Source organism: Eptatretus burgeri, chromosome 5 (genome assembly GCF_056783735.1).
Source record: "Eptatretus burgeri isolate ZD-2024b chromosome 5, Ebu_testis_v1, whole genome shotgun sequence".
NCBI classification, from domain to species: domain Eukaryota; kingdom Metazoa; phylum Chordata; class Myxini; order Myxiniformes; family Myxinidae; genus Eptatretus; species Eptatretus burgeri.
In genome coordinates, this window is record NC_140965.1 from 108,145,098 (window position 1) to 108,167,476 (window position 22,379).

At 41.3% G+C, this 22,379-nt stretch overlaps 1 protein-coding gene across 8 annotated transcripts in view; it reads right to left on the reverse strand.

Annotated features, from left to right (window-relative positions):
- Positions 1-22,379, reverse strand: part of LOC147027127 (uncharacterized) — a 389,612-nt gene that overhangs the window by 130,673 nt on the left and 236,560 nt on the right. For all 8 annotated transcript variants that reach the window (XR_015058689.1, XM_085883308.1, XM_085883307.1 and 5 more), the window contains 3 exons: positions 22,246-22,299; positions 7,440-7,493; positions 3,811-3,864 (listed from right to left, as the gene is read on the reverse strand). Coding sequence is in view for 7 of the 8 variants with exons in the window: in XM_085883308.1 (XP_085739434.1) it covers positions 3,811-3,864; positions 7,440-7,493; positions 22,246-22,299 (162 nt within the window). In the remaining variant the exon portion in view is untranslated. The remainder of the gene's footprint in view (positions 1-3,810; positions 3,865-7,439; positions 7,494-22,245; positions 22,300-22,379) is intronic.

The following is a 22,379-nucleotide window of genomic DNA, read 5'->3' on the forward strand; positions in this document are numbered from 1 at the left end:
ATAATTATATATTAATAAGATAAGTTTACAAAAACACAGCTGATGGAAAAGTGTCTCTAATTTTGCATTACAACTGCTGCAGCCAGTAGGAGGCCCAGCAAGGCAAGCCAGCAAAAGTTGAAACAAGAAACTCATGTTAACAGATATTCTGTCTCATGCCATTAAAGTTAAAACGGACATGTGTTTTTATTACATGGTTGTTAACATGAATAAAAGCTAACCCCAAGCAGGAGGTTTTTGTTGGAGTCCACATCCAAATGTCCATTCTTCTCTACAGAAAAGTTGGCTGGACTTCTCAAAGTCAGCCTCCTCCTTGGGGAACAGATGAATTCAAGTGAGCATTACTGAGGGCCATCAAATAGTGTGCATGCTGGAAATTTCTGCTGCATCAGATGAAAGTAAACTCGGTGTCCAGTTGTGTTAACAGCTAGAAGCTCAAATGTATTTATATTGTGAGGGGCTATCTAAATATTATGTATGTAAAAGTGCTGGATGGATGCTTTGACCTCCCATATTCTTCTTTGTGCCTCTTAAATTGCTCCCCACCCCTCCCTACTTCACCCCAACCCCCCCCACTTCCCTTTCTTTTCCAAATTTCCATTTTTGCACTTTACACCCCAACTCTCTTCTCCCCTCCCCCCACATACCCAATACATGTCCTTCCATAAGGATGTAAAATGCAGATGTTCTCATTACAACTACAGTAATATTAATCATAAGAATTCCTGTTTTCTGCCACATTTTTGAAAAATGTTAACATCTTTGAAGGCCTAACTTATTCCATCTCTTTGGTGAAATAAATATATAAACAAATTTCGCTCATTTGGAGGACACATGTTAATCTGGCACTAACATCGGTGATATAGGCAGCTACATTCCCTTTTTTTTTTTTACTACCGACCTATACCTGGTGATGCAGTGTGCCGACAGAGGCCTCTTTGAAGAGACTGCAGTTGTGCCTCACTTGGTACCACTCACGAAGGGCTGAGATTTAAGATTGCACAGATGTTGAAGCCTCCAGCGTTACCTATTTCCATGATGGAATTTACTGTTGTTTAACTTAAATTCAAGGAAATTAAATTATCTGGAAATCCTGCTTCATCTATCACATTCACCTGTCCCTCAATGTACAATGGTTACAGTGCTGTATATACTTTAGATGATGCACACTTCTGTTTGTGTGTGCATATGATAGATGGTGATGGTGTGTGTGTGCATGTGTGTGTGTTCTCTTTAAGGTGAGGTGTGCATGATTTGAGGTATTGCCATATAATGGAATGCGTGATGAGAGTTATGAATATGTGATAATACATTAAATCCTCGAGCGAGAAAAGTTAGACAAGTGACATTGCATTGCTGGGTGGACTGACTCTGGATGCAACTAAGGTTGTGGATCTATTGATGTACGAAATCTACTGCCGTGGACACATGGCTGAGGTTGTGGATCCACCGTTTGGAGAGATTCCAGGCTGAACGGATCGAAACCTAGAGGAAGAACGATGCCCAGCTGACGTTCTGTGCAGTTGAGAAATTAGTCAATTGCTTGCAGGTTAAGGTTCTGACTTCATGGAAAATAATTATTTTGAGGTTTACAATGAAAAAGAAAAAGTTGAATATAGGATGTTGTGAAATTAACATCAGTTGCAGCAATCCATTAAATTAGATAATGTTTTTAGAATAGCTGTTAATGTAAAATAAATGATTAAAATTGTGAGGAACACACATACTAAAACGAGACGCGTGCGCTGATAATTGGAATGTAATTTGTACATATTGTTGTAGCCATCAGACTTGTCCCGGTGGCCTGGTTCAAATCCAGCCAGTTGTATTAAAGCGACCACAATGGTCGGCCATTTTTGAAATTCCGCTGTTGGATCTGCATCTGATTGTCACATTATCAAAATGTCTCCCAGAATGGTCCAGCGAAATGCCAATTGGCGTCACATGACTCGATAAAATTAGGCCGAGCAACTTAAGTCATGTGACGCAGTCTTCCATGCAGTATGGAGACTGTAACCAATTATTTCCTTTGCAGGTCCTCTAAAATCATCAAATGAAGTAGCTACCACAGCCAGAATTCACCCCCAAGACCAGGTATATTTATTAAGTAAGAATACAGGCAGGGGGAAAGGAATCAAAAGAAAAAAATACACAAAAAACCAATGTCACCCGCAGGGTGACCCGTATCTTGCCAAAAGGTGACCACGTGTGACTTCTTTAAGGTCACACTGAGGTGAACAGAGCTGCTATCCACCAGGAGCGACTCCTTGAGGAATATCTGCCTACGAGAGATTCCGATGAGAATCGTTCTACAGAGTAACCATGAAAAATATGCTTTTGCCTCATAACGTCACCAAATGACGTCATAATGTCTCAAGCTTGACATATCGAGAAAGCACTCACCGAGATGTTCAATTTGAGGTACTACACGATATGGTTCCTAAAACTTGAAAATTTTACCTTGGGATCAAATATGTTTGACCTCAGGCGCTAACCATGAAGGTCAAGGTCAATCGCCACCAAAAACTAATCAGCTGAGCGCCAGACCATATACTACATTCCCATAAAGTTTGGAGATGATTCGATTAAAATTACTCAAAAAATAAGGGTTTCGTCGACCTCCATGATTTAGGCTACCGCAAAGTGACCTTGACCTTTGACCTTGAACTTGACCTTTATGTGTGCTGAAGGGTATTGTAATAATACTACGATATATGTACCCACAAGAGTTTCCGATGAGAATTGTGCTCTCCAGAGTGATATAAAGGTGAAAAATCCAATGATTACAGACAAACAAACAAAAAAACATACCAAGTAACAGATCTTGCAAAAACTTCGTTTTGGCAAGATAATAAATGATTCAACAAACACTGCACTTAACCCACTGCCGAATACGTGCCAATGTACCAATAAATGATCGTGATCCTTAATTATACTAAAGATTAAGGCCTCAGACAAACCACGAGATATAGACAGAGTGGGGACAAACAAGACAGAAGAGAGTCGATGCCAAACTGAGCAGAGCTGGTGAAGCAGAAGTGAACTGGGCCCTTCTGCGGCTGTGGAGGGGCCCTATGGTCCGCATGCAGTGGTGCTCTTGAGGAAGAGAGGCGTAGCCGGTTCGCTGATGGCATGGCTTTCCGCAGCACGAACAATTTAAAATGAGTTGCCTTCCTCATTAGTCGTCCAAGGAACCTCCTCATTCACCCCCTGCTGTGCATGCCTTTATTACCTCTGGCCCCAACCTCATGCTGTGATGTCCAGCACCCTCCCGTCTCACTGACCATTGGGCATCAATTGTCCTTGTAGGCAGAGCGACCCTGCCGCGACCCTCCTTCACCTTATAGCTTTGAGGCAAGCCGCGGTGGTCATGACGGTTGTTAAGGTTTGGCATCTAAAATTGCATGGCAAAGCCAAGTGAATGCGAAAAGAGCACGCACAGGATAGATTCCAAAGGGCAAACATCAACAAATTGGGTCAAACGGGTTGATGATTTTTAGAAAAGCACAAAGGGATGGGTGGATGTCATCGAACTATCACAGAAGCGATGCATATGTAATATCACAATTAATTACTTTATGGTAACACTAGAACTACTAGAGTGACTCGACATTCATTTTAAGAAAAAAAACAGCTGTGCTGTGTTAAGCAATTTTAACCAAGTGGGAGTCATTACCACAACAGGAATAGCTATCATTGCACAAGAAATAAATAAAATTGTCCGGAACGGACATGAAAAAAATGAGATGTGCGATCTGATAGATGACGTGTGTGTTGTACATATTGATGCTGTGCTGGAAAATCAAATACCCTTTTTCCTTTTTTGCCTGGAAGTCCCCTTGGCCCCTGTGAACCAGGCCGTCCCTGTAAGGTAAACACACACCCCGCTGTTTGATTCACATATCCCCGAGCATTTAGAAATGTGTGTAGTTAGAAAAAGAACTCAACTTTTAACTGATTGCATCAATGTTTTATGCTTTTGTTTTAGGTGTCTGTCATCGAAAACAAAAAACAAAAAGATCTGCTTACTATTTATTCATCTGCTTACTATGAAGGCCCTATGTGCTCGCAGAGCCAATGTTTCATGATGGTAATAGATAAGGAATGGTGTGAATGAGACAAGATGTTCCATTTCAGATTAAGCCGATACACATATCCTCACATTAGAGGATATATTGAAAAGACGATCATCGTGTTATTCATTACTTGATCACTGTCCAACCAGAGCAAAGAAGTTTTAAAATGTGGAACGGCATGTTATAAGCTGCTTTTCCTTTTTTTAACATAAACTTCTGAGCTAAGGTAGATTTATTTGAGGGCTTCCTAAATTCATGTCTAACATTGGAAAGGAGGATAAAAAGGATCGTCCACACAGCTGCTTGCCATATCAATTTCAAGGAAAAATTCCAATTTGTGCCTCAGAAGGAAGAAAATCCAGGTTACTTCAAAGGTTTTTTATAAAGTGGGAGAATTGAAAAAAATATATAATAATAAGAGTAAATCATTGACTGGGGCAGAAAAGATTTAAGTGTCTGCTTTGCACACTACACAAATAAAACGGGCAGCACTGTCATTGTGGAACATCTGGGATGAAGCTTCGGTTAATAGATGAGAAATGTCTTTTTACAAATGATGCTGAGCCAACCTTTTGGCATTGTTATGCCAATAGATGCCACACACATTATATACAGTGAGGAGTTAAATCTGGGAAAGCTTAGAGTTTATAAGCGGTTCCGACGAATCACCTGCAGGTAAGGTGAAACAACTCGATTGTTTGAGCAAAGATACCATCACTATCGTTTAATCACAGGGGGAGCCAATAAGTCATGGAGCTAGGCTCTGTATTAAGCTATTGAGGTGTAGATGATGGAAGGACCTGTTGAATACATGACTTTCAAAATGGCGTATTTATGCTAAATTAGGCCTTTTTGCGCATGTGCTGTATGTGTTTACACTTTTTCGGTTCGACTCGCAGGGCACTCGTAACCTTCCGTTACCAGCACAGAATCTGTGATTCAAATAGTCTTTTACACATAATTTTTGGCATTTAGAGGAAAGAGTGGCTATTTCAAGGTGGTTAACCATAATCGGTGTGTTCGTCAATGAAAATCGGACTCAAGAGAATCTAGGAATACGAAAAATATCCGGGGATGAGAGCAGTCGGGTTTGTATCATGTACTGTTAGTGTTCGTACATTTGAGCAGCGACCATGGTTAAAACACACATACACACACACACACACACACACACACACAATTTTTTTTGGATACAATGTCGAGGCTCGTATGAGAGCTAACACACAGAACGTACAACAAGGAGAGCAGGAGACAAGGGGAGGGAAGCACAGAAAAGTGGGGAATAGACACATGAGATCTGTGGAAGAAACCAGGAATATGAACGAGGTGGGTTTAGGGTGGATTAACGGGGGTAGAAAAGATCGTGGTTTTGGATGGGAGAAGATAAGAGATGGTGGTGAACAGCTGTTTTGAAGACCTGGAGGGAAGAGTGGGATTAAAGATAATGTGGGAGTTTGTTCTAAAGGCAGGAAAAAAGAGGAATGAAAGAGTGAAGGTGAGCAGTGATTTGTGATCTTGGTAGTTTTACCAGAAGGGAGTTGCTGATGGGCCTTGAGCACCCTGTGGAAATATTGGGGGGGGGAGGCTGGGGGACATATCTCAGACAGAGCAGGGGGTGCCAGGCCGGAGAGGAGAGAGTAGAAGAAAGAATGACCACCGACCTGCCTGCGGTGAGAGAGTGAGAGACCCAAAGACTCAGCCTCATCGTGGGAGATACCAATAATCCTAAATGCCTTGCTTTTCACAGTGTGAAGCTGAGAAAGGTAAGAGGTGGGAGCACCAGCCCAGAGGGGAGAGCAGTACTCCAATCAGGCTGCAGACGAAAGCTTTATATATGGTCAGGAGCTCAGGTGTGCCAAGGAAGGACTTTGCACAACGGAGGATGCCCAGTTGTTGACTGGCTTTGGAAGCCAGCTTGGAAATGTGGCTTTCCCAGGAAATACCATGGCAGGCAGTGAGACCCAGAAGCTTGAATGAAAAGACTTCTTCAAGATGATTGTTGAGAAAGTAGATGAGGGGGTTTTACAGACGGTCCTTTCGGAGAGACGAAGTGAGAGTGTAAGATTTGTCAGGATTGAAAGACATGTTCCACGTGTTGGACCAGCTTGTGATTTTATCCAGATGTGCAGAGAGTGAAGAGGTTGCTGCTTGCCGATCTGAGGGATGACAGATGGAGATGGTACGGCACAGGGTGGAGTCATCAGCAAAGAGATATAGAGGATTTTCCTGAGAGTAAAAAAGATCATTGATGAAAACCAGAAAAGAACAGGGCCTAGAACACTGCCTTGAGGAACTCCAGCCTGGACAGGAAGAATGGGAAGAGAGGCCCCATCCAGCTCCCACCCACACCACCTCATTCCAAATATGATTAATAGTAAATATGATTTTAAACTTACCCTGTGCATCGACAAGCTCCAGATGTGACCTTCCCATCGGTGTTCAGAAATAACACACTAAGATTTTGTTGGAATGCACCCATCGACGAACCTTTGGCCTATTATGGGTGCACATGGCTGGAGATTTTGCAATATGGACTGCAACATATCAACTCTTTGGAGGAGTTGATCATTAAGTTCTCCAACTGTTTCGTTGTGCAGAGGCACACCCCTTTCTCGCAGGTACACTTACAAGTACTTTTGGCTTCTTTAAAAGTTTTTGTAGTTGTTTCATTGTATAAGCCTTATCTGAGGGGCATGGAAGATGTCCAGCCGCCTCAATTTACTTCGTCACTCGGGGTTTCTGCACATGCGCGCTGAGCAATTTGGGTGGAAACACGTCATTTTGAAAGTCACGTATTGGATGATAGAGAAACTGAGCTTTTGTCTTGTGACAGTTACTTTGCATACTGAGCAAATAATCTACTCCTCACAACTACTTCTTCAATGGCCTCAATTAATCCCACCTTTTTGTAGGATCAACTGAATACTGAACAAAGGATACATGATGTTATATTATGATCAACAACCCCCCCCCTCCCAAGGTATAACATGAATTTGTATAAACCCAATGTAAGTTTTTGTCAATAACCGTCTCGTTTGAAAAAACTATATTTATGTGGACCTAAAATTAAGAGCAAACTTAGCTCATGCAAAGGTCCAGATGACCACTCAGACCTATATCAGAAAGAATGTGTCAAATGACATCCAGAATAAGTTTCCCCAATAGTGTATGGGCCATAGAACAAAAACTTGTATCAAGGTGGGCTGTATTCTGCCAGCCAGATATCAATTACAAGAGCTCTCACACAACATGAGTCAAGTTACTTCACCAATATGACAAAGCACGATGAAGGACACAATGAAAAATAATGTATATATAATAAGAATGTTCTGTGTAAAATAAGCAGGCAAGGGCTTGTCTTACCGGTGGTCCAAGTGGTCCTGGAAGACCTTGCTCCCCTGGAAGTCCCACATAACCCTGGACAAAGCAGAAATACGGGATGCAGTTCTCACAATGCAGTTACTGACATCAAGAGATAGTTAATTGTTCACAAACTGTGCATAAAGAGCCTAAAGGGAAGCTAAGAAATGTTTCCTGACTTGGGCTGCAAGTAAAAAGGCAGTAATGTTCAATCATACAGTGTTTGGAATTTCCAATAATCATCACATAATTTCTTCCAAACATCACAGATTTTATACCACACGACAAGCTTGTGAATTTGCACATTATTCATGAACTCTTTGGATCGGAAAATCGGTAATTTTTTAGCTTTGGGAGGAGCAAAAAAAAAGCCCTCCTCATTGAAATCTTCCAACTGGCATAACAAAAACCAGACACAGTGGTTTCCAAGACTTCCTTGTGTGTATTGTAAATGGTAAGTTTACAGATGCAATCCAAGTTGGATTTTAAAGGAACTTGCCAAAATCTCTGCAGAACTATTTGCTTAAGGCCCGGTCACACCTTGACGTTTTAGCCAACGTATGCCGATTTTTGAATTTTTTTTCTAAAACGCTGGCACACGTTGAATACGTTATGGGTAGGTCTTGATAACATTGAGAGCACGCTGAAAAACACGATCGTTGCCACACATCGACAGACGTTACTTTTAAGTTACTCATAGGCTGAAAGACGTCGGTATAATAGATCGTCCTTGCGTCAGCGTCCACGGCCACAGCCAGGACACTTATTTGCAGCATTCTTCAAACTTTTCTTCGGCATGACGAGGATGTTCACACTTCGATGTCTAGCTTGGCTATGATTCCAATTGTCGATCGGCAGCGTCTATTTAAAATAGTCGAGTTTGAGCGTTTTAACACGTTCAGAAGAAACGCTTCAAATTTCCAAACCCCAGCTCAAAAAAACAAAGGCGAGTGACAGCAATTTAAATCGTTCATTGTAAACAATGAAACTAGCTGAGTGGTACCGTTTAAAAGTCGTTGAGTGTAAAAAAAATCCAATTGTTGAGCGCAAGCGTCTACTTTCAACAGTGGAGATGCAGCCATTTAAATCGTTGAGTTTATCATTTAAATCCTTAAATCGTTAAACGCAAGGACGATCCATCATAACCCACACCCTCCCCCTCACACTCACCTACTCCTGCCAACATGAACAAACTACTACTAATATTAATACTAATACTAATACTGATACTGATACTGATACTGTTACTGCTGACATGGACATCAACTCAAAAAGGACTCGAAAACACTGTTGGGTTCCCCTTTTATGAGCAGCATTTTAATATACCAATTCCCAAAACCGCTGGGAACACGTCTTTATATGGCAGCTGTAAGTTAGAAACACGTTGATTAATTTTTTTTTTGTCGACCGGAAGACGTTATTGGAATACGTCTACATACGTCGATGTGTGTTGGGATTACGTAAAGAATTGGTTCAAAGCACGTCAAACATAAGTTAGAAATAAGTTTCGCGTAAAAAAGACATTACCGCGACGTGTTTCGACTTATGAGTAGCTTATAAGTAGCGTTTGTGGACGTGTGTAAGCGTCCACATATCGTGTGTAAAACTTATCCCCATCGCATGCGGAACATGTGTCATACGCCGAGTACGTCGTAAAATTTTGAACATGTTTAAAATTTCTTGACGTACTCTACTTACTACGACGTATGATAGCGTACTTTAGCGTTGTACTCACGTATACCAAACTTACTCATACCGTATTTGACGTGCCCCAACGTTTTAGACACATTTTTCTTAGGTCGGCATACGCTGGCAAGATCGCTAAGGTGTGACCGCGATGTTGACACTTCCATTTCTACGGCAGTTATGATTCGAATCGTTGTGCGTCAGCCTTTTAATAGGCTACGTCACGACATCGTCGGCGATGCGTGCAACGCGCTATGCCTAAGTTAGACTATCGTTGGGCATCGGTTGTGTCGGCCGACAACAGGTTCAGCATTCGTTGGTATAAGTTATCTATAACACAACGAAACGTTCTGTGTCCGTTACCAATGCGTTATACATAAGACCAAGTCGCTATGAATACGTCCGAATCTTTAAAAAAAAACATCAAAAGTTAAACGTAAGCCAGCGTTTTACATACATTTTAATACGTTGCCATCGCTGGCTAAAACGTCAAGGTGTGACCGGGCCTTTAGCTGAGGGAGGAAACCTGAAAGCAAGATGTGGTCTCATGCAAACAAATGAATGGGGGAAAAATAGAAAATAAAATAATAAATAGGATCAAGGGAGTTAACTCAATGGATTTTCATACTTTCAAAGAGTAAATGATTAGCAAAGAGATCGCACATCTTCTGAATGAATGCCTCGAACAGTTTCCAGTTTGCTATCCAGTACTAACTTTTTAAATGTAATAAAGCAAGATAATATTCACAAATGAACCACCCTTTTATCTGATTCGTGCAGAATGAGGAAACCACTGATGTGTTGAACCAGCAGTTTGATAAGGGTATTTTGCATACTTAGTATAAACAAAAGAATAACAGGAGGAAGAAATTTTGGAGGGGATGAGGAGGAGGGGGTGGAGTTTTTGTGCTGCACACACAGGAGATCACACCACAAAAACACAAACACACAGGTTAATGGAGGTGGATAATTTGAGACCTGGTGGGTCTCCGTTTCACCTCTTGAAACACACTCACATGTGGAAATAACAGCCAACAACAACATGGACACACACACACACACCTGTTATATTTCATCCTCCATAGAGATATTGACCAAATAAACCAGAAACTTTTCTTGACTCCAATGGCAAATGACTCCAAGCCAACTATCATTTTCACAAGGACAGCCAACCTCTTACAAAAGTCTCTCATTAAATCTGATGGGATTTTTAATCAGAACTCATGCAAAATCAAAGGAGATGTTTATAAAGGCACCTTCGAACACCATCTGTGAAGAGGTATCAATGATAAAAAAAGATTACTAGTATTGTTTACTGATTGTACATCATACATTAACATTTTCTTCAAAAGTCAACCAAAATCAGTGTATAAATGGTGAGAGCATCAGCTCAGTGTCTGGAAGGGTGTATTCAGCAGAGAAAGTTTGTTGCCTGAGTCTTTCATGTCATGGCAGGCCAGGCCTGTTGTTCGACTGAAGGTGATAGGACTTTGTCCTTTATTTAGGGTGGCAGCGATAACTCACCTACTCCACATAAAAGGTACCATGGGAACTTTCGTGTCCAACTAATGCTATCAGATGGGACATCTAACTTAATGTCCATTTGAGGGATGGAATATTTGGTGATGTAATGTCCCATCTCCGAAACATGTTAGGTGAAACTCAGGTTGGGTATCAAACACAGACTAGATAGCTCAAAGGCATGTGATCTACCCTTGCACCATCCTGTCATACACTTATGAAAAAATAAATTAATAAATAGAAACTCGTTTTGTGTCATGGGCGAGCGAAGTTTTGAAATGCCCATTGAGAAGAGTTGTTGTAAGTGGGGGTTTGCATCGGCAGTATTTCATTCCCAATTTGTATGGTGTATTGAGAAAGTGGAGCAGAAGAAACTGTAACAATAGTTTCTTTGAAGTTTTTTTCATCATTCCTTCTGCCAACATATTAAAGTATTTTGTACATTATCAAAGCAACTTCAAGAACCACACCTTCTGATGTACATAAGTGACAGAGATCATCTGATGCTGGTAAATAGTGCTCCAATGAGGCTGCATTTGTAAGATAGCATGAAATGGAAGAGCAGCACAACAACAAAAAAAACAACCAATGTAGGTCTTTGATGTCCAAAGGACATAAAGCAATGATAGAAAACGGTAAATGAATTAAAAATATCAACACATTTCAACAATGGACAGATGTTCAGACCATTTTTCTCCAAACATCAATATCTATAAAAATCAAGCAATGGCTTCCGATAAAGAAGAGGGTTAAATGAAAAACTGAAATTAATATTGATATAATCTTTGCCATTAATGGCAATGTTGAATCTAGAAGTGAAATGTGAGATTTATTACGAATTTTGGCATCAAAAAAAATTTTTTTTTTGATAAACTTAACTCACGTAGCACTTGCCAAACCGAGCGTGAAATACAGTACAGTGCTCACCAAGAACACTTCCTAAATCAGCCTGCAAAAAGCCACCAATTGTCATCAGGATCCAAACTTATATCAGTGATTTACCCTTCTGCAGTCCATCGCTGCCACTGATGAATGATTGATTCGATATGAGTTGAAGTTTAAAAAAAATGCAAAAATTCTGTAAAATCTATGCCTGTTTGGCATTTCCATCTCACTGGTCTGATCAACATGTCTCAACTGCAAGAAACTGTAAAGACTCGTCTCATCAAGTTTTTTTTGTTATTATCTCTGCTGGAGATTATGTTTTCACCCATATTTGTTTGCCTGTTTGCCTGTCTGTCTGTGGGCAGGATATCTCAAAAAGTTTGGCCGGATTTGGACGAAACTTGGCGGACAGGTTGGGTGTGTGACGAGGACCAATTGCTTTGCACAAAGTGGTCTCCACGAATGAGTCGTTGTTCAAAAGCAGTTGTTGGAAAGGTATAACCAAATTAATAAGGATGAAATGCTTGGCATTGGACCACAAACTGTTGGGTAATCACAGCTGGACACATGCTTTTTCCAGCTGAATAAAAGCTTACATTGTTTGGAAACTATAAACGGCAGTACGTTTGATAGCTGAGAGGATGATGATATGATAATCATTGTGCAAGAACTCCAATGAAGATTTGTGGGAGGTTCACGACAAGTTTGGAGCTCGATATTTGCCATTGGTATCGGCGATGGCACCCGGACTCGTGACAAGTACAGGCGGCTCCTGGTATATTACACATGACCTCAGAAAAACGATTCATGAAGTAGGATTCATAATTCAGCAAGACAATGATTCATTTCAAGCATACAGCAAATGCGGTGAATGAGTCATCATCATTCGTATGTGGCAGTTCACCAATTTCGATTTGCTAATTATTCTTCTGTTTGTCGATCAATGTTGCAAAGTGTTTGTAAACCATTTGGGGGTTTTCTGAGGGTACATTGATAGATAATGTGGTCGGCGGTCTGTGTTGCCCCGCATTCGCACAGGGGGGAAGTAGCGAATCCCATTTTGTGCATATTGTAGGCAAATCTCCTGATCGTGAGTGAAGTTGGTTCAGGCAAACCCAACACAATCGTGGTAAGTCCCAGCCCGGTGGTCAAACTGTGGGTTAATTGATACAGTTCACGAGGCAAGATTGATCTGTGGCAAATCGTTTGGTCCAAGGACGGTGCTTGTAGCGATCAGCAGTAACAAAGTCGGAATCGATCAGAGGTTGTGTTACATTGGCCAGTGGATGACGAGACTTGATATGCGTAGGCATTCAACTCTTGTGGATACAATCATGTAAAAGATTATGCGAGTCGGCTGATTTTTGTACAGTGTTGCATACGTGGCCTAGTCGATGGATGTCAGGTGGTTCTAAACCAGATAGAACTGGTAGATAAGATGTTGGGGTAGTTCTTATGCAGCCTGATACAATTCACATAGGCTCGTTGAGCACAACGGCCACTTTAGATGTGTGTGTACTTCTTCCCAAGATGACTGAGCAGGATTCTGCAGGAGCATAAGCAAGGGCGAGTGCAGAGGTGCGTAAAACATGGGAAGATGCACCTCATTTTGTCCCTGCAAGCCTACGTATGAGAGCATTTCTGGAGTTGACTTTCTTGCTGAGCTTAGTCAGGTGCATCTTGAAGGTAAAGCTCCTGTCAAGGCATACTCTGTCCGAGGGAGGTGAAACTGGCGTCAAACTTTATCATGAGTTCACCATTAGTAGAGATAGCCAGTTTGTACTTGGCATCACAATTTTGAAAGTGAAAAACAGAACTCACCATCTTGCCAATGTTGAGCTTTAGGCAACAGGTTTTTATTTATTGACTTATTTATTTTTTGTATACCAAGTCGAAGCTCATGTAAGAGCTAATACACAAACATATAACAAGGCAGAAGACAAGAGGGGTAGGAGAGGGAAGCACAAAATAGTGGGGAACAAAGACAATCGGATATGTGTGGAAGGGAGAGGGATGGGGCAGGGTACATGGGGTAAACAAGATGGTACTACAGGGACTTTCAGGAAGGAAAACAGGGAATGAAGGAGGTGAGTTTGGGGTGGATTAACGGGGGTAGTAAAGATCAAGATTTTGGATGGGATAAGATAAGAGATGATGGTGAACAGCTGTTTTGAAGACCTGGAGGGAGGAGTGGGATTGAAGCAAGTGTGGGAGTTTGTTCCAGAAGTGGAAAAAAAAAAAAGAGGAATGAAAGAGTCAAGGTGAACAATCATTCTTGATTTTGGCAGTTTCATCAGAAGGGGGTTTTTGGCAGACCTTGAGCATCCTGAGGAAATATTGGGGGGACAGATCACAGACAGAGCAGGGGGAGCAAGGCCAGAGAGGAGACGGTAGAAGACAGAAAGACCACCAACCTGCCTACAGTGGGAGAATTAGAGACCCAAAGACAGTTTCATTGTGGGAGATACCAATGACCCTAAAAGCCTTGGTTTCCACAGCGTAAAGTCGAGCTAGGTTTGAGGCAGGAGCACCACCCCAGAGGGGTGAGCAGTACTTCATCAGACTGCAGATAAAAGCTTTGTAAATGGTTAGAAGCTCAGGTGTGCCAAGGAAGGACATTGCACAACGTAGGATGCCCAGTTGGCAACTGGTTTTGGAGACCGGCTTGGAGATGTGGCTTTCCCAGGAAAGATCATGGCAGATGGTGAGCCCCAAAAGCTTGAATGAAAGGACTTCTTCAAAGGGACTGTTGAGAATGTAGATGGTGGTGGGGGAGGGGGGGTTCCAGACGATCCTTTCGAAGAGACACGATGAGGGTGTGAGATTTGTCAGGAAAAGTTTCAAAAGTAGTTCATCGTCGTTTGCATTTCGTAAGTCAGCAAGTTCTCAGACTTGTACACTGTCATAAGGTCAAGGAAGACAGCTCCGACGATTTGTTTATCATCAAAGGCGTATTCAATATCCTGCATTTGCAGTGCCACTTGATTAGCAATCAAAGGTAACTTACGAAACCCAGCCTGTTTGTGTGGGAATTGCTTATCAACAACAGAGTAGATTTTTTCCAGGATAAGCTTTTCCAAAAGTTTAAATGGTGCATTTAGCAGCGAAATAGGTTTGCATGATTTTGGGTGATTCAACGGCTTACCAGGTTTTGGGATGGCAATCACAGTGGCCTGACACGAGGTTTTCGGAATAGGATTTGTCATACAGAACGAGAAAAATTTACAGCATCAAAGAACCACAGTGTCGGAAAAACTTATTGTTTATACTAATAAGGGCCGGGTGCTTCATCGAGTTCAAGGTGACCAAAAACAACACTTATTTCTTCGTTGGTAAAAGGATAAGTCTGATGGCCTTCAACAGATGGTTTGTGCAATTTCTCATGGAAATACGGCAAGAGCTTATGTTGGGCCATCTTATCAGACAGATATCAGTAATTCTTATCAGTAATTTGCCTTGTTCACAAGCTGCTTTGCAATTTTGTTTCCTTTAGGCTGGCACTCTATTAGTCACTTGTCGACCAGTGAGGTGGTTCGCAGTTCTCAAATCTTTCAGAGAAAAGTGTACAAAATCAATGTTCTCAACAGTCTCTATCCACCTTTCATGCCGTTTCCGGTTAAAGTGGTTCATCGAGGCATCAGCAGATGCTGGTAAATGAAACAGGTCCTCCAGAACTCTTTATATATACTCCTATACTAGTATAAAAGCCCATCAAAAATGACAGGTTGGAATTATTGTATTCAAAATATTCAAGGACACTGGAAGATATGATATTTTTGAGGAAGAAGGATGATTTTAAAACACTACATGTGCAAATGTGACCCTATTTTCTATATCTTCTGGGACGTTTCATTTTGACAGTTTTTCTTCTGGGTCTTCAAGGACGTTTCATTTTGACAGGCTCAAGAGCATGCCAAAATCTGAAGCCTCGGCCTAGCATCAGGTGTGCTTATGTCTTCTTTATTTATTAGGCATCCAACGGACGTAAATGAACACTAGTTTTACTCTGTGTGTGTTGCATATCATGTGCAGCGAATTTTACCTCTCTCGACCTTGTATTTAGTATTTTTTAAACACTTCTGCACACCGCCCTGAAGGCCCGGTTGCAAGTCACAATCGACATTTCCAATAGAAGAGACGTAATTACTCTTTTATGAAAAATGTTTTTCGAGTTATTTTATCCTAAAATATTGACCGGAGTGATCCCACAGTCGTCTTAAAAGATTAGCCTTTAAAACCCTTCATAAATCGTAGTTATGAAGGAGGACAGACAAATCCACAAAGGCACAAAAACACAAATATAGTGTGTTTTGTATCTGTAGACCTTGGTTTTTCAAACCCAGGGGCGCGACCCCGAGTGGGGTCGCCAAGCAAATTTTGTGGGGTCGCGGGTGTCCGCTTGCAGCGAAAAAAAATTGTCTATTTTCGATCAGTGTTCGCTTTTTTGGGATGTAATATAAACGGTTCGTTCAAAGTATGGGAACCGGCGCAATATGACGTTTGGAATGGGATCCAGCCGATGCGCGGGCTCGCTGAAGGGCGGTTCATTTTGGCGGGAAATTAGTGGTTTGATCCACGGCCTCTCAGACTCTGACTCTATCATTAACGTCTATTCACGTCTCCACGTATGACTCGAGACCTTATTTGTGATGGCAGCACCGGCAACTAGCAAATCTCGAGAACGTTCTTACCAGGATAAATTTCTGGACCTTGGATTTTACTACGTGGTGGATAAAAGTGGGACACAGAGGCTTCAGTGTGTGATTTGTTTCGAAGTGCTTTCTACGGAGTCTATGAAACAAAATAAGTTGCAAAGGCATTTGACTACAAAACATGTGCCTTATCAGGATAAGGAGAGAGCGCTCTTTGAGAGGAAACTTCTTGCACTCAAGAATACGCGTTTTGACAGAGAGGATAGATGCCATCAGACCAATTATCAGGCATTAGAGGCCTCGTATCGAGTGTCGCTCCATGTTGCCAAGACTAAAAAGCCTCACTCCATTGCGGAAGAACTCGTGCTGCCATGTGCAAAGGACATGGTATCTCTGATGGTTGGGGGGAAGTGGCGAAGAAACTGGCAGTTATACCCCTCTCTGACAACACCATCCAATGCAGAATTGAAGATATGAGTCTGGACGTAATGGCTCAGGTCGTACAGAAGATCAATGAATTGCCGTGGCATGCCATACAGTTGGACGAGTCCACTGATATCGCATCGTACGCGCAACTCATCGTCTGGGTCCGCTTCATCAAGGCTGATACTTTGTCGATGAGCCTCTGCTCATCAAACCATTGGAGGCCACCACCAAAGGCGAGGACATTTTTGGGAAAGTAAGAGCAGTTTTATCGTGACCATGATCTGGACTTCGGAAAGTTTCTCGGTTCGACAACAGACGGCATGCCAGCAATGTTAGGAGTGCGTTCTGGATTCAAGGCTAAATTGCTTGAGGTGGCTCCTCAGACCTCCATGGTACACTGCATGATTCACCGCGAAGCGCTCGCCTCTCATACTTTGCCAGAAACCTTGCAGAGCGTGCTCTCAGAAGTCGTAAAAATGGTGAATCACATCAAATTGAGCGCCCTCAACACTAGGTTATTCAGGCTGTTCTGCCAGGAGATGGACGCCGACCATAAGAATTTACTATTCTACACTCAAGTCAGATGGTTATCTTGAGGAAACCTTCCTCTGCGTGTTTACAAGCTCAAACATGAACTGAAGGAGTTCCTACACACACAAGGGAAAACGGCATGGGTAGCGTTGCTTGAGTCGGACTCTTGGCTGTCAGAACTGTGCTATCTCGTGACATCTTTGAATGTCTCAATGTCCTCAACCGCTCCCTCCAAGGCAAAGACGCCAACGTCATGACTTTTCATGACAAAATGAGTAGATTTCTGACGACTCTAAAATTACTGGCAGACAAAGCAGCTGTTAAGTGCTTCAGCCTTTTCCCCCGTCTGGTGGAGCATCTATCGACCTGCCAGTACGATACTGAGCTCGACAGTCTTTCTGGGGAGAGAGCACGTCACCTTTGGTCGCTCATTGAACAGTTCGAGCACTATTTCCCTGAGCTGGATGTGCAGTCCTTTTCTGTGGTTCGGGACCCTTTTACGGCTCCACTGAACTCGATTGCTGATGAAGATGATACAGCACAGGAAAAGCTTGTACAGCTCCAGCAGGATTCAGGAGCGCAGGCTCTTTCACGGACGAATTTGTTGTCGACATTCTGGTGCAAAATGCTGCCGTCGTACCCGACCCTGTCACGGCGCACCATTAAGGTTCTCATGCCATATCCTGCATCATACTTTTGTGAGCAGTCGTTCTCCACCATGGTGGTGATTAAAACAAAGATCAAAAATAGCCTAGAAATGGAGCACGATATGATCCTGGCATTGTCATCTACTTCTACATGAATAGAGAAGTTGGTTTCTGAAAAACAGGCTCATCCTTCTCACTGATGTATCTAAATGTCAATCGGACTAAACTTCTGAAACATTCAACTGTACTATTTGGATACTGTCGGCTATTCTCCGTTTACTCGTCTCTAAAAACATAACGATGGTGAATAAAGTAAACAGTAAATGTTCTTGTGCAATATGAAATCTTATCTTATATATTATGAATTGGGTTTTGAATCTTTTGGGTCGCGCGATGTAGAGAGGTTCTGAAATTGGGTCGCGCGATGTAGAGAGGTTCTGAAATTGGGTCGCGCGATGTAGAGAGGTTCTGAAATTGGGTCGCGCGATGTAGAGAGGTTCTGAAATTGGGTCGCCACTAAAAAAAGTTTGAAAACCACTGCTGTAGACAATTATATATATATATATATATATATATATATATATATATATATATATATGTATATATATATATATATATATATATATATATATATATATATATATATATATATATATATATATATATATATATACATATATAAATATATAAATATATATGTCTCAAAACATGTGGAGTGTGACAAGCAAATCTCCATTGGATCTCCATTGGACATAGTCCTACACCAAAGTGTCACCTCCAACTTAGAGGCCTCAGCCTGGCAACTCTGTCAAACAGACAAAGATTACATGGTCAACATCAATTAAACATCAAACGGAGCCGCCTATCTGGATTTCGGGCATAATTGCCCTCATCTGGATGGCATATCGACAAAATCTAACCAATGATGACCACGTATATATATAGGTCATCAGCCATGGCTCAGAAAGTGCTTGAAAATCAAGTTTCGTTCAACTCATCGGGGAGGGGGGGGGGTAGACAAAACCTTGATAATATGATAGTATATATCCAAATACATACGTATGCAAAAGTTCTCCACCCAAATAGCTGCAGTTATTGTGTATTTTCATCTTGAAAATTGATGCATTCCCAGCGTTCTCTCATTTGAACTCGGATCACGTGTGGACCACGTGACGCCTCGACAGCCAATCGATCGGCTGACATCGTATGCAAATTACGTCAGACTGTCACGTGACCAGCTAAGTTGTCCAAGGTGGAAGATTCCTGCAGGGTTGAAATCACCGGCAGCTGATCGGCGATTTTTGATGAATATGGCGTGAGGACGCTCCCCAGTGTATTATTCACCAGGACAATGTCGCAAACGAAGAAGTCAAACGTTTTACGTCTGTAAGATGGGATAAATGGAGAGAAAGTGTCAACAAATGGCTCGTCTTCGACGGTCACGAACGACGTTTAGCTGAGAGCGCAGGTGTAAAGATTTCAAGTTACCCCCGGGAGTAGCTACTCTATGTAGTAGTATGTAATGAGTAGAGTAGTAGTATGTAATGAAATATATATATATATATATATATATATATATATATATATATATATATATATATATTTCATAAATTCACCAAATCAATTAACCCAGTTGGCTCGGATTGCAGAACAAATAGACTCCGCCCATGCTCTTCCAGACGAAGAAAGCTACATAAAGTAAACATGAAAGGCTACCTAGGTAGGCCCTTTTCTGCTTCAAACCCTTCCCAGTGTTGATCCATGGCTGTAAAGACATATAAATATATGTACATAAATATATTTTAAAAATATAAATATATGTACATAAATAATATATAAATATACATGTATACAATACATGTGTATATACATGTGTATATATATATATATATATATATATATATATATATATATATATATATATATATATATATATATATATATATATATATATATATATATATATATATATATATATATATATATATATATATGTATATATATATATATATATATATATATATATATATATATATATATATATATATATATATATATATATATATATATATATATATATATACTGTATGTAGCGATATGTAATTAGAACTGCTAATTACACTAATAGATATGCTGAACGTTTCCATTCTTTAACTCACAGGACATGATGTCTTTCCTATCTGCAGGTAGATTAAGCTTAGCATTTTAATAATGTAACAACTCAGATATTGCTGTTTGTAGCAAGATGGTGATTTACACTAAAATGCACTGAATGTTTCCATTGAGTAATGTCCATATGTGCCGACCTGGTAATTACTGGAAACATCAATATGTGCTGTTGGTGTTTTCATTCTCGAAGTAACTCATGTGGCATGGCGTCGCGGGGAATGACGTGTTACACTGGTGAGACATCCTGCGAAACTAAGTTTATCCCGCTCGGCTACAATACAGTACGTACAGTCCCGTATGTTTAAAGTGCACATAGTGAGACGTCCCGTGAAACCATGATTATCCCACAAAGCTACACTACAGTACACACAGTACCGTATGTTTAAAAGGCACATGGTGAGATGTCCTGCAAAACTGTTTATCCTGTAAAGCTACAATCCATGTACAGGAAGTAGGTCATGGTTGCGGCTTGTGGAAGATATGTTATTTGCGAACACACATTATTGTGCGTGGCTCGTGGAAGATATGTTTTAGAACTGTGTTATGCTCACGGCTAATGAAAAAAAACAAAAATCACGAATATGCAGGGCAAACGATAAAAATTGCCTCAATTGTGCCCCTTCCTGGCATGAAACCAAATTGCATTTCATGAATATTAACACCCTCATCAGTTTATCCATGACTCTCTCCACCACTTTAATTCCATGGTCCAGCACCTTCAGACCCCTATAGTTGCTTTGAACGAAGGCATCATCCTTCCCTTTATAAATATTTACCATTACAGTCTTCAACCAGTCATCTGGGACAGATGTCTCTCTTGGAATTGCATTTCGCAGTTTAGTGATTAAATTCACTCCAATATCATCAGATGCCTTCAGAATCTCTGCGCCAACACCAGTGCTGCTCGCCACTTTACCATTCTTCATTTCATCGATGGCTTTCTTCACCCATTTATTCTTTATCTCAGGTGGTGGACCCTGCACCGGCTCGACTGCCTCCAAAATATCCTCGTTCCAAGGGAACTCCTCATTTAGCAGGCGCTCATCGTAACTCCTCCAAGCATTTGTAATCTCCCCATGGTCAACCAGTCCATTTCCCGTATCATCCTTCACACATTGTTCTCCGATGAGATCCTTATTTTGACAGATCATTTGCTTTGCTATCCAAAACATCTCCCGTCTACCATCTGGATTATTTATCACATCTGAAAGTGAATCCTGTACAATTTTTTTTAGCCTTTTAAACTTACCTTCTTGCCCTATGTTTAGCCACTAAGCATTCCTCCTTTTGCCTTCCGTTTTTCCAAATCCTAAACAGTCTTCTTTATTCTTGAATTAGGCCCTTCAACCAGCCACATGTCTTATCAGTAGCATGCGGCAGCCCATCTTTCAAAGAGTCCCAACAGCTCTCTACATCCTCTGCTATCATCAAGTTTCCAAGATTCATTTCCAGAAGTTCCCGATAGAAATGTTCCTTTTACATTCTCATCTTTTAATTTCCATACTCTTCTCCTTGGGACATAAGGTTTCCTCTTTTTCTGACTCCAACTTAACTTTACATCACACACTTGCAGCTTATGCTGAAAGGCACATTCTTCTCCACCTATTGTTTTCACATCCTCAACCAACATCCTCTCTAATCTCCAAACTAGAAAGTAGTCGATCTGGCTCTTTATACCTCCTAACTCATAATTGATAAGTCTGCTCAGCCTCTTCTGAAACATCGTGTTGCAGATGACCATATCGAAAGCATACCCAAGCTCAAGTATTCTTACACCTTGAGTGATTCTAACTCCGAAACCTGACCCACCACGCACACCTTCATATCCTTCTTTCCCGTTTTTTTTCCCGGGATAACTTGAGAACGGCTGAAGGGTTCCTCGTCAAACTTGGAACAAGGATGTTGCATGACACATATAAATTGATTAGATTATGTGGTCGAGTTCAAAGGTCAAAGGTCATGTCAGCCAAAAATGAGATATTTGAGAACAGCTGAAGGGATTTAAATCAAACTTGGTACAAGTATGCCTGGTGTTGTCATAATGGTTAAGGTGGCGGGCTTGGGATCCTTGGATTTTGAATTCAAATCCCCCTCAGCCGTTGAATTAATACCAGGTGGGGTTGACCCTGCCTGTCATCATTCTGAGGTCGGCAAAATGAGTACCAGCTTGCTGGTATCCTGTGTCGGAGTGGCAACCTGTCCAGGATTGTACCCAAGAGCCAAGGAGACTACTTAGGCAGCACCAACGCTCGGCATAGAGTGTGGTCCCAATGCGGGATGGATGGTACTTACCATCGGTCCTTTCTCGCCTTGTGGTCCATAGGAACCCATTGGGCCTCGTTCTCCCTTGAAAACAGAAGGGTTGTTGTGCAAATCCATACATCTTTCACAACGATTTTGATATTAATAATCACTCTCATGAAGTT